General features: G+C 34.7%; 1 protein-coding gene across 2 annotated transcripts in view; it reads right to left on the bottom strand.

Moving 5' to 3' along the window:
• The window catches only part of LOC129218272 (inactive selenide, water dikinase-like protein), a 257,798-nt gene that overhangs the window by 207,659 nt on the left and 35,984 nt on the right, over nt 1-14,155 (bottom strand). For both annotated transcript variants that reach the window (XM_054852500.1, XM_054852501.1), the window contains exon 2: nt 10,940-11,043. In XM_054852500.1, coding sequence (XP_054708475.1) covers nt 10,940-11,043 — 104 coding nt within the window. The remainder of the gene's footprint in view (nt 1-10,939; nt 11,044-14,155) is intronic.

Raw genomic sequence — 14,155 nt, 5'->3', positions numbered from 1 at the left:
GTGGTAAAACCTAATATATCTAGTCAAAAATCTACATAAATTGTCAAAATTTTAAACCTAAGTGTCAGGAAAATTTGAATTCTAGTCATTTTTCTAAAGTTGAAACTTTTAATGTTGAAATTCCTAAAGTTAATAAACTTGAAAATTGGCATAAGAAATTTGCTCACGTTAATACTGAAAGTATTAAGAAAACAAGTGATTTGCAAAGTGTTAGGGGAATAAGTAATTTTAAAAGTGCCAAAATTCATTTTGAAAGTTACAAACTCAGTAAATTTAGAGATTTAAGTTTCTTTCAAACCTATAAATAAAACTAGATTAAATTTTCTAGGAGAGTTACTTTTTTGTGACACATGGGCAGGGGCACCCTGTAATCGTACGGGAAGAAACAGGGAAAATTATTTTTTGTCAATTACTGACAATTATTCTAGAAAAGCTTCCCTTTATCCTATCAAAAAGAAAAGTCAAGTAGCAAATATAGTACTTCATCATATTAGGAGAACAAAAAGATTTCTTGACAGAAAAGTGAAATTTGTCCGTACTGATAATGGTTCAGAATTTGTAAACCAGACTTTTGATGATTTTTGTCAAAAATCGGGTATTTTTCATGAATTAACCAATACTTCCAACCCAGAAATGAATGGGGTCATAGAAGTGTACAATCATACTGTAGCAGACGGTGAAAGGGTTTTGTTAGAAGAAAGCGGATTGGACAAAAGTTTTTGGCCAGACGACATGATTTATTTTACTTATACTTGGAACCGTGTATGTTATTCTGATCAACAGAAAACTTCATTTGAATTGTATGGGGGAAATGTACCTTCTGTTAAACATCTAAAACCTTTTGGAGTTATTGCCTATGTTGGTGTCCCCAAACAACATAGAAATAGTAAATTAGAAGTAAGGGCTAAAAAGGGGGTTCTAATTGGTTATGCTTTCAAAACAAAGGGGTACAGAATTTGATTTCCCAATAACGAAAAAGTCATTGAAAATATAATTGTTTGATTTAAAGAAAATTCTTTCTACAAATCAGAATTTCCCAATAAAAGCAGTGGAGCAGTGTTCGGCCGCATTACTTGATCTGAAACCCCAGACTCAGGTAACGAACCTAGTAGCAATGAACTGATTCATTTTCAAATCCCGGCATTACCGGAAGTTCCTGTAGATAGTGAAACAGAAAGTGAATATGGGGGGGGGGAGGACAGTTTATCAGAAGTTTCTTCAGATGAAGAAAACTCAAAATCACTGCAGAAAGAAATCTGGGAAAGAAAAGTTGTACCGCGCAAAGAAGGGACTAGAAATGATATCTATTTTTATGAAAAATATATAAGTACGAAGTTAAGATCTTTAAATGATGTTAAAAAATACTGTAACTTGAATAATCTTGTTTTTGATCTTCAACTGTTCAAATTCAAAGGCGCTGACTTGTATCATGGTGATACTCCTAAGGGGGGACAAAATGTAAGTGCAGATTTTACTCACTCATGAATAGACTCAGATATAGTAATTCCAAATACATAAAACAGGCTCTAAAATCTAATGAGAGTTCCGAGTGGCAAAATGACATGAAGGAAGAGATTTCTGTAATGTCCGAACGTCATGTATGGGACTTGACAACATTTGAAGGAAATATCAAACCAATTAAATCCCGGTGGGTTGTTACTGTAAAAAGAAATGAATTTTGTCAAATTGTTAAATATAAGGAGCGCTTATGTGCGATAGGAAGTTCTAGAATTAAATATTAATCATTTGAAGATACTTATAGCCCAGTAATTAATTTCAGTATAATTAGGTTTTTCTTCATTGTTAGTTGTTGATGAAAATTGGAAACACGTTCAATGTGACATACGAAGTGCATATCTGAACGCCCCAATAGATCAACCAATTTATATGTGTCAACCTCCAGGCTTTATTGTTAAAGGCATTGGCATCTTCAGATAAAATTTATTGAGGGGTGACCAACTTTAACATTGCAATTTCAAGTGGCTTCATAAAATAAGAACATCTGTGTATATAAAAGAAAGTCGTGTTAGTTACACTATTTTAACTCTAGAACGGCTGAACCGATTTGGATGAAAATTGGGAGGGGGGGGATCTTAAAACCAGGAGACTGACATAGGATACTTATTACCCCTTCTGACTGACTTCCCAAAATAATTAATTGCAAATTAAATGTTTAATTAATTGTTTAGTTCTATGAATTCCTAATGGATGACGGGGTAAGTTAACTCAAGAAAGCGCTAGCCGAAAAGTGTCGATAGTACGCTATTGTGAGACTGTTGTGATCAGTGAACTAATTTTTGAATGCTTCCCCCCCCCCCCCCCCAATATTCAAGTACATAATTTGATTCCGTAGGATTTTTCTATTGGGTTTTGTTTCCCTTATTCCTATAACAATTGTTTTTGTTCTTATAGGTGAAGATAGTTACTTATCTAAGTAAATAGTTTCATTTGTCGTATTATTCAGTTGTGATTGTTCTTTATAACATTTTTGTTACCAGGGCCAGACTTGGAAGTGTGGAGGCCCCGGGGCAACGAAGGAGTGGAAGCCCCTAATCAGGGTTCTTCGATATTTTGAATACTATCGAAAATATTCGATACTTTGATATATATCCGAATAATTTGATATATATGTATATATCCGATATTTTTGATCAGCACTTTAATAGTAAATACATCCCGAAGTTACTGCTATTTATTTTTTTATATTATTATTATTATAATTTATAGGAGAGAAAAAACGTAAAATTTGCTGACCCAGTGAAAGTTAGGATATTTTGTAAAAATTTTATTGTGGGGGCCCCGGGGCAGTAACCCCACCTGCCCTCCCCTAAATACAGCCCTGTTTACTACAGTATTGTTTTTTTGCGAAACATTGCAGAAAAATAACCACTTCTGTCGCTAAAGAGCAGGGTTTCGGTAACATGGTTGCTTGGCGCGTTAAGCAATGAACTAGACAGTTGAAGGATTATTTTGAGTTTTAAAGCTAATGTTTATCTTTCTATGTGTTTTGGCGAAAAGTTTTAAATTGCAAACTCTAATGGGTTTTTGAAAATGTGTGTACCCGTTTTATTTGAAGAAAAACGATCATTTCAACATAAGAAGAAGGGATCGTGGATTTTTTTTTATTCAATGGACTCCCTTTAAATTCTTAGCACGGGCATCGCTGTGCGGGCACTGCTAGTATGTACATATAAACGTAAGTAAAAATGGATTAACGTTATCATTTAATTCATCATCTTAAAAACTGAAACATCTTTATAAGCATATTCGCACTAATTCCACCAAATAAACTTTTTGTGCTAGCACATGTGATAAAAACAACTGCTTATTTTCTTATTGCGAATTTTTTCTAAGATACTTTGATGAAGTTGATTTAATCGTTTTCTGTGTATTTTGAACTTGGTTATTCCATTAAAGCATAACATCGACCCAGAAATGGGGAGCATAGGGTTATTTCCCCATTAATTTTTTGAAATTATTGTTCTACGAATGCAGTTTTAGACGATATTTGGTGATGTTTGGGAAAAGAGAGATTCCGAGGCATTCTCCAGAACTTTTTTGAAATCGGAAATTGTAAAAACACGATTGTATACCATGATTGGGAACAAACAATTTTTTGAAATTGAAGCTCCGGAAAAGTTGAATTTAGAAGACTTTCGATAATGTTGGGAAAAGAAGTTAAAAGGCTTCTTCCCCAAATTTTTTTCTAAAGTAGAGGTCTAAACACGAAGTTTTAAACGATCTTTGATGCTATTAACCGTTTACCCGCCAATGTTCCAAAAATGGAACATCATATTTAAGTGAAAATTTTCCCAAGAAATAACGTTAAAATAAACAAGTTTTTTTTAACACAGTTTAGTCTTATTTCAAAGTATTTTTTGATTTCCTGCTTGATTGTTTATATGTTTTCAATTATTTATTGCGATTTTTCAAAGATGAGTGTTTTTTTAGCTTTTTGCAACTTTTTCTTATAAAATTTACCAAAAATTGGTTTTTTCAGAAAATGTGATGATATTTATTATAGTTATGAAAAATACTTCAATGTATGATTTTAAAATGCTTGTAGAAATGTACAATGATATTTCCAAAAGGTGTACCCCTTCAAAATAGCATGTTCCAATTTTGGAACATTGGCGCTTTTAGGGAGTCAAATTTCCAAGAATTAAATCGTTCGACTTCCAAGGGGAAATTTCATTTTTCGTAATATATGTTTCTTTTTTTTTTCTCATTTTGAATGTACTCTGATGTAGATGTTGGCAAAACCAAGTAAGTTTATATTTTGAAAGGATATGACGTTTCGTTAGCAAAGAAAATTATAAGTCTTCTGTTTGACGGACTATATGGCTCCGAATCCACACCTGCTCGGACAGCTGCATTGTCACGTAACAATAAAAAATAATATTAGTGAGAGTTTTATTCTTCATATTTTAAATGCAGTTCAATAATTCGCTAGCTTTGTTTTCGGGCGAAACGAAATTCTGTTTGACGTATACCAACTGTTCATAAATGTTAAAAAATGTCTACAAGATTTCTTACTGTAGAACAAGCTGTGGCTTATTTAGAGACATTGTCAGATTCGGATTTGTCAGATGTAGATATATGCCAATTACCCCCTGATGAACTAGGCAATATCACTGAGGAAGAATAGATGTTGACAGAGATGAAATCCTACAATTTTTTGGTTTGTTGCTATTGAGTGGGTGCCATTCTGTTCCTTCTGAAGATATGTATTGGAGCAGTGCAGAAGATACATCTGTGCCAATTGTACTAACAGTTATGCCTCAAAATCGTTTTCGAAAAATAAAAAACAACTTTCATTTGATGGACAACCATGAATTAAAACAAAATGACAAACTAAGAAAAGTTTTCCTTATTTACGAAGAATTGTGTAAAAACCCTCAACAATTTGGTGTATTTCATGAAAAATTAAGCATAGATGAATCTATGGTTCCCTACTACAGTCGGCATTCATGTAAAATGTTTATTAGATGAAAACCAATAAGATTCGACTTCAAAATTTGGATGCTGTGCTCTTCAAGTGGATACCCATATTCCATGGAGATTTATTCAGGCAAAAAAGAAGGATCCCCTGATGTGCAATTAGGATCCAGAGTTGTAAATGATCTATTATCAGTTTTGACTGACACGTCTAAGCATGAAGTATACTTTGATAACTTTTTTACATCATATGACTTAATTTCTCAGCTATCAAAAAAAAAGTGTACGAGCAACAGGAACAATTCGTGAAAACCGAACTGGCCATTGTCCACGGAAATCCAAAAAAGCCCTTTCTAAAGAAGATCGCGGAAATTTTGACTATCGATCTGATGGATCAGTGTACATGTGCAGCTGGAAAGATAATGCAGTGGTTACAGTAGCATCTAATTGTTATACACATGAGCCACTTGCATCTGTAAAATGTTACTCAAATGCGCAGAAATGCAAGATAGATGTGCCACAACCTCATCTTATCAAGAGATACAATGAAGGAATGGGGGGTGTGGACGTCTTGGATAAACTTTTAGGGAGCTACAGACCTCATTTGAGGAGTAAAAAATGGTGGTGGAATCTTTTTAGTAATGCGCTGAATATTTCAGGTGTATCAAGTTGGTTACTTCATTGTGATTTACACGAAGTCAAGATGAAGCATTTAGAGTTCCGAAGAGAAATAACAACTCACCTCCTAAGAAGAAAAGTACGAGTGGAAAGTCCTCCAGGGCCTCGTTGTCATTTACATAAACGGTCAAGAATGTCTGACGGACATTATATTGTATCTGCATCCCACGGACGTTGGGCGGTGTGCAAAAAAATACGACTAAGAAATGTTTCCATTGCGACAAACGACTTCACCAGCAACGCTTCCTTTCATATGATGGGCATTAGATATTTCAGTATTGGATTTTCTGAATTCTGATATGTACACAAATGCAATTTAAAATATTACTTTTTCCGCAATAAAGTATGCTAAGATAAAAACCGCATTCAAAACCTCTTAGTTTAAAAAAATTCTCTGAAAAAAAAAACTTCATGCAAAACGCCAATGTTCCAAAAATGGAACACACTGAAAATCATAGTAAAAAATTTTTTTCTGGAAATTTTATTTTATTTCTGTATTTACTAGAGATAAATAGACATAATTTCAGAAAATTACTCAAATTTGATCATCCGTCAATAGTTCGGCGGTTAAACGGTTAATCGGAAGGAAAATCCAGGAGATCTCTGGAATGTTTACAAAGTTGCAGTCCTGAAAACGAAAGTTAAGATGATATTTGATAGTGGGAAGTGGGTTTTTCTCCCAGATTACGGTGGAGGCGCTCTCCTAGAAGTTTTCCGACATTGAAATTCCAAAAACGTAATTGTAGGCTATTCCTTGCTAACGGTAGGTAAAGGAATGAGATTAGGATCCTTTTTTTTTTTAATTTTTGAAACAACATTTTCAAAAACACAATTTCAGTCTACCTCTGGTGATGTAAAATGAAGGGATAAGGCTTGAGGAGAGTTTTTCCTTTCCAAAACCAATTGCCTGCTTTGGTTTTCTATGCTAAAATTTTCATTTCCAGCTGGATAGTTTATCTGTTTGAAATACATTTGTGGCTTCAATAAAAAAAAACATTTTATATTTTGGACTAGTGTAATACACTGATGCTTTAGGTTTATTTTTTCACTTTATTTTTAAAAAAGCATATCAAGTCAATTTTTTCAGGGAAAAAAAACCCAACAAAACAGTATATTAAATTTTTCTACAAAGGAAAGATTATAGAAAATTTTTAAAAAAAATTTACCTCCAGAAACCACTTAGCATAAGAATTTTAAGAAACTATTAAAATTACTCTTAAAAACATATGTGTAGTTATGATAGAACTGAAAAGTAATTGAAATTATTTTGAACTAACTTTTCAATAAGTATAATAATTGTTTCAAGAATAACATATAATAGTGAAAGAATAGAAGTAGTGTAGGCAGGGGCAGACTGGCCAGGTCGGCTAGTCAAGGATCCCCGACTGGGCCAACCACTCAGTGGGCCACTTCAAGCAAGTTTTTTATTGAACATAATACATTTAAGCTCCCACCTAACATTTTTTTTTAATGTTACAATTTTTAAAAAAACATGAAATTTGTTTACGCTATGTGAAAAAAGCGTTTAGAAACAGGTCGATTTTTTCCCTCCTAAGCTCAGGGGCCAAAGTAAATAGCCGAAGTCCACACGTGCAAAGGTTTTCCTCTCTTATCAACTTTTTCACTAGTTTTTAGAGCCCTGAGAGCCATTACTCCCACATTTTGGAAACGGGAGGGGCCAGAGAAATTGGGGTCGGACACGGACTGAAAAAGGAGCGTTAAAAAATTATAGTATTTGTTCGTTCATTAACAAAAACTGAAGGGGTCTGCATCATCAGACAAAGCGGCCCCGACCCTTCTATAACTGCGCGGACCATGTTTTGGGGTGTTTATATATGAGCAGGGCATGCAGAAAAGAACACTTGTTGGCCCGGTTCCGAGCCCGAAGGGTGCCCGAGATTTTTTAAAAGAGGGGTGAAATATATGTAGGAGTAAACAATATGAAGGGATCCCCGTAAAAGTCATTTGTGACGGGCCCCAAAATTTCTGTGCACGCCCCTGTACATGAGAATCCTTTGAATATTGAAAAAACTGCCTGAAATGAGCACAGCTTCTCTCCCCGTTCTCAAGCCCCCCAAAGGAGAGCTAAGAATTTAAATAAATTTATTAAATTGCATATTTTACGCATTTTTCGGGAGAGCAATGGCTTCATACTGCCACAGGCAGGTAATCTGCAAAAATGAGTTTTCGAGGGAGATGAAGAAACGTGTTTTAGATTCACTACTAATAATCGAGAAATGCTAGAATTGAACGATTTTTTTCTCTCTTTTTTACATTGGAAACCAAATACGCAAGCTTGCACAGTAAAGATAACGTACAATAGATGAAAAAGAAAATCGAAATTTGCTGTTACTGCTATTTACCTGCCCACGGCAATATAGTCCAATAGGTTACAAATGGCAAGATGATGGTTTTGTCCTACCCATGTTACAAAATCGTCATTTTGCAAAGATTCACAAAAAATCAATAGTGAAATAATCGCATACATTAAGTCTTCCAAACTCAGAATATTGCCTCTCAAACGTATTAGGAAGTATGTTGACTATTTTTTATCCTAGTAATATCTATAAATGTTTTTAGTTTAATTTCGAAGCTTTAAGCTACAGTTTTACCCAACTTTCCCCGGAACTGAAAATAAAGCAGCGTGCTTAATTTGACTAATTTTCCACCAAAACATTCACTTCATGAAACTAAATAATTATGCAAAGATTCGATGAAAATTTCACAAATTTGAACATTACTTTGTTTTGGTGCTTCAAAAGTCATGTTAGTCATTGTTCTTCTCTCAACTAAAATCAACAAATTGTCAACTAGTTTTGAAACAAATTACTACTGCTATTTGACAGCCACCAAAAAAATTCACACCGTAATTTCAGAACTTGAGAGAAAACGAGGGAATTTCGATTCCATTCCTAACGAGCCGATGTGTGCATCACATGACTTCTTTTTACACCAATTTAATATTATTTCTCCATTATTGCAATTTTAATGTGATTCAATAGTTAACTCTCTAAATATCACCAACAATGGCCAAATTGAAACCAGATTTAAAAAAAAAAAAATCGCCAAATTTGTCGCCAAGTTAGCGACAAAACTTGACCAAAAAACTAGCGATGTATCGCCAAGTGTACTCTAAATTATCACACCACTTGAGTTTGCATTCAAATTAACAATGATTTCCTCCCAAAAAGGTGCTAAAACCCTTTTAGAATCACCCGAATGCAGCCAAAAGGGAAGGTGCACAATTAGACCCCACTAGGAGTCTACGTACCAAATTTCAACTTTCTAGGACATACCGTTCTTGAGTTATGCGACACCCATACGCACATACAATCGTACAGACAGACGTCACGAGAAAACTCTTTGTAATTTCCTCGGGAAACGTCAAAATGGATATTTCGGGCGTCTATACATTCTTAGGTATATATTAGGGCTCGACCGATTGCATTTTTTGGCCGATGGGCCGATGCTGATTCTTCAAAGATGGCCGATTGTTTCCTGTAGTTTTCGAAAATTCGAAGAAAATGACACCACAAATGAAGAAAAGTGCGGTTCTAGTCATTTCAAACCAAACTTTCCCAATAAAAAAAATAGGCATGTTTCAACACTCAAAGTTATGATTGAAAGCTAGATAATGATAATAAATTCTCTTCATGACTTGAGCCGCATTTTTCTTCGTTTGTGGTGTCATTTTCTTGAAAACTACAGGAATTCTTAAATTGTCCTTTCTGACCCAGAAAAGTTATTTTATCCTTTCGAGTGCATAATGAAAAGTGCTTGGCATTTTTTTAAAATTCTGTTATGATGACATAGGAAAGGCTGTCCTCTGAAAACACATTTTGAATTTTAGTCAACACTTTTAGGCTATGTTTGATTAAGTTAAGGTGGAAGGGGTGAATCAGAGACTTAATAAGGTCCTTAAGATCGGTGGTTCAACCAGCGAAATTTTCCAAAATTTAAGTTCTAGAAACGCAATTTTAAGCCTTCTTTAGTCTCGTGAAGGAGGTCATGGCATCCTTTCGGATTTTTGTTTTGGAGGCATTTTAATTTGCTTCCCGGTGAAAGATCCCTGTCCTCCTACCTGATCTGACACCGGGCAGTTCATTCGGGATTTTAATTACGAAAAATTGCCATAAAGGGGAAGAATTACAAAATTTTAGTTTTCATTCAAATATGTTTGACTTTCGGGAAAGTCGCAATTTTCCACTTTCTCTCCACGCATCCGTGATTGTTGAACACAGAATTTGTTGTTTGAAATGCTTGAGAGTATCTAATTAGTACAGGTTTTTTTTGTAAATAAAATATGTCTTCATTGTTTAGGTTTATAAAAGTTTGGGGGGGGAGAATATTAGTGGCCGCCCTTGGTGCTAATTATAGAAGGCACCCTGTCATGAATTAGGAGGGAGCCATTTCCATCACTTCTCCTCCCCTGTATCCATGCTTGATTACCGGTTGTCAAATTTGGCAACCAAATGAAGCATGTGTGTAAAGAGTAGATATTAATGGACAATGAACCAACAAAATGTTCCTTAACATTCTATTTTTCTAACTATGCCATGCTGTCAGGAAATCGCCACTTACTTTGATAATTGAACATTTAAAATTCAGAGTATTCGACTTATTATAAATTATCTTGTGAGAAATTCTTGAGGAATTTTGCTTGATTATAAGAACTACAGTAAAATCCCTCTTAACGGACACCTTTCAACTGCGGACACCCCTCTTATGCGGACAATTTTCAATTCCCCGATTCCAAGGCAAATAATATTATTAAACCCCTATCCTGCGGACACCTTTCTATTAAGGACACAAAAAATTGTCCCGTTAGTGTCCGCATTAGAGAGGTTTTACTGTATATGATGCGGCCTGCGGCCGCCCCTTGCTTTGCCCTTGTGCGGTGCACACACTGCACACCTGCTAGGATCGGCCCTGACTGCTTAGTTCTTAGCATGGAAGTTAAGACTCAACTAGTATTAAACATTATAAAAACTCAAATTTTTGGATTTTCAAATATCTTTGAAGGATGAAGAGACAAATCTGAAAAAACATTCCAAAAATCAGGGGGGGGGGGGGGTTCTGAGCATTTTGGATCACTTGATACGGAAAGTCATTATGCTTATTTACTTTTTTTTAGCCAAATTTTGCTTTCAGTATTAGCTCTGTAGAAATGTTTCCATGCTATCATTAATTCTTGCATTTTATCAATCATTGTTGCTTTTGTCATTAATATTTTTAAAAAACATCATTAACATATGCATGACATTAAAATCAACATTTCAGCATAAATAAAATACGTTTTCCTTACAGTAACAAAGTCACTTACCATAATATACGGATCTTCACATAAAGGATAAAAAAAGTCTGTTGTTTGAATTAGTGAAAGTCCTCCATGCCTCAGTGGAGTAACACAGCAATCCAATCCAATACCTGAAAACAAATTATTTCCAATAGAAAAAAAGGTAACCTGATTTATTAAATTTTTTAATGTTCTTTTAATTAAGAAGATTTGCCAGTAATTGATCATTTAGTAGAAGTTTCTACAAAATCTACTAAATCACACTGGGAAAAAAATTGAAATTTTTTTCTATGTGTCATTAAAATGATTAACATGTACTAATTAATTTTCTTTTTCAGTTATTATTTTTCAAGCTATTTTTAATAGTAGTTACAAAAGGGGATTTTGCCAGTAATAGACCACTTTTTAAACACTGTAAAAACTAAAACCTATATACTATTAAAATGAAACCATATGTAGTCTAGGGTAACACCCCCAGTAATTGGCAGGTCACCAGTGATTGGAACTTCCAACAAAAATGTCCCAAGATTCATATACAATCTTTTAAAAGCAGAAGACTATATACCAACTGAATGTACATTCATTTTAGAGATTATAACTTTATGTTACTAAATGGAAGCAGTGCTTAGTAAAGAGAAACAGTTTTGGCTTGTGTCAAATCAGACATTTTTGTTGCAAAAGCTTCTTCTCTGACTTAAGAGAAGCATGCACATCAATCCATTAAAATCCGACTCAAAATATGTTTTAAATTTTGGTTGTGAAAAGTTGTTTAATTGAAAGGTGTTACTTTAAGTGGGAAGTATATTTTTGTCCCTTTTTAGATTTTTGAAGTAATGATGGATGCCACTTAGTGGTGCTTCAGTTTTGCTAATCGCCAGTAATTGGCACATGTGCCAATAGTCACTAATGTGTCCTAGTTTGATTTGTGATACTTTTGCAACAACAATATTATATAGGTTTTACTACTGATTTGATTACTACAGAATCTACAGTTACAATAAAAACCAATATGTTTGGCCATCACAGTCGGATTGCGACTGTAGAGAATCGTTTCGTTTTTTATGGTCCCTTAGAATCATCGGGTAATTTTCCTTTTTCTGTGGAAACAGCCATAACTTGTAAAATCAAAACTGCATACAGACTGATGAAACAGCAATAATCTCGATATTTTTTCCCATGTAACACTCCAAATTTATTTTTATTTCCCTAAAATACTTTTTCAACACATCAAGATGTGTGATTTAACATTAATTTATGTACAATTACCTACCTTGAATTAACATTAATTATGTTTCTTATGATGATAAAATTTGTATGTAATCAAAAATATATACTAATATTATAAAGAGAGAGGGCGGATTTTTGTGTGTTTAATATGTTCGAGGTAATATCCAGAACCACAGAACCTATTTGAAAAATTCCTTCACTATATGAAAGGTGATTTCTTACTGAGTGACATAGGCTATAATTCGAAAAAATTCGATAAATAGTTCTTTTTTTATTCCAATTTAGGCCCAAATTTAACATAAATTCCTGAATATGGAAGTGAAAAATTACATGCACATATTAAAATTATATATCATTGAAAAGGGTAGAATTTTTTACGTTCTAAACAATTTGTTTCAATGCTCTAACTTAATTACGGCGGGAGTAATTTGCGGTTTTAGCTTGAACTTCTTTAGACTTAGCTGAAATTTAGGCACTACTTTCTTCATTAAATCTATCAATAAAAAGTGAAGGAATTCCCACAGTTTTCTTTTTGACACCATTGGAAAAAGCGACATTTTTTACTCCAGATCTCTCTTGACCTATGGTAGAAAAACTTGGCTCCTATCTTCTAAGGAAAAAAAGTTACAAGCGTGATCAAAACAAGTTCGAAAAATGTCATTTTGATTCAGGTTGTCACCATTTTATTATGGCATTTCCACGGTTATGCTTTTTGAATCCACTGTTTCTTTCCTTATTTTGCATTTAATTTCTTTATTTTATTTCATGTTCCCATGGTTACGCTTTTAAAATCCATCTTTCGCATTTTGATTTCTTAAAAGTATTTTAATATCTGTCGTCATAGTTTTGGTCGTCGTCAATTTTGCATGATGTTTCTTTTCTTTTATTTAAGCTGATTGTTCAATATATATGTCCCTTGGTACAATTTTTATTCTCACGGTAGATTGAACAAAGCCAGGCAACGCTGCTCTTAATTATAAAGATTTGAAAGCTACTGTTAATGTGATTTTATACTTTTTTGTTTGATTGGCGAAACATTTATTGCCAAACAAAAAACATCCGCTTCACTCGCAAAAGTGCTGGGTTCCCGTAGAGTGGTCGCTTGGCGCGTTAGGTGCTGAGCAGTTCAGTCTAGGAAATAACTTCAAGAAGACAGATCCGGAAGTTTGAAAAGCTACCCAAACACCAACATCCTATTCAAACACTTAATGATGACCATACTGTGGTCAATTTATCTAACCACCAACTCTCAGCCGACGAGATATCCGTGTTAAAAAGAGAGGGCAACTTTGCTGTAGTTCCCAAGTATATCCTGGTGGAAGCCATCGTACCCAACATTGAAGACGGTCTCCACAAGCTTCCAAAGGACGTGTCAGAAGACATCCGACGAGAAGCATCAAGGATTTTACAGCGAGCCAATACACCAAGGAGCAATATCCCAGCACAAGAAAGACGTGCCTTGAAACAGCTGAAGTCCAATCAAGATATTTTCATCTTAGCCGCTGACAAAGGAAATGCTACCGCCGTCCTTAACACCAAGGACTACCAGGACAAGATCCAAGGATTGTTAGACCCCGATATCTACAGGTCCCTAACTCAAGATCCAACTGCGAAAATTCTGCGAGAGACCGACAGACTCATCAAGGATTCATCAATCCCACCCGAGATACAACGTAACATAAAGAAATCAGAAGCTCTCCCTCCTAGACTCTATGGACTACCAAAGCTTCACAAGTTTGGAGTTCCCCTTCGACCCATTGTAAGCGCCATTGGTTCTCTGACATATGAAGTCTCCAAGTACATCACGGGTCTTCGAAAACCAATTATTGGATTATCATCATCTTTCATTAGAGATTCCAGTGACTTCGTTCAAAAAATCCAGACAATTTCTCTCCAGCCATCCGATTTACTCATTAAGCTTCGACGTTGTCTCACTCTTCACAAAAGTCCCAGTTGAAGATGCACTACAGCAGATTACTCCACTTATCCCTCCCGACATCGCAGCCCTTTACAAGC

The sequence above is a fragment of the Uloborus diversus genome, chromosome 3 (genome assembly GCF_026930045.1).
Source record: "Uloborus diversus isolate 005 chromosome 3, Udiv.v.3.1, whole genome shotgun sequence".
Classification (NCBI taxonomy): Eukaryota; Metazoa; Arthropoda; class Arachnida; order Araneae; family Uloboridae; genus Uloborus; species Uloborus diversus.
The sequence above is the reverse complement of the archived record's forward strand: the minus strand, read 5'-3'. Positions and strand labels throughout refer to the sequence as shown.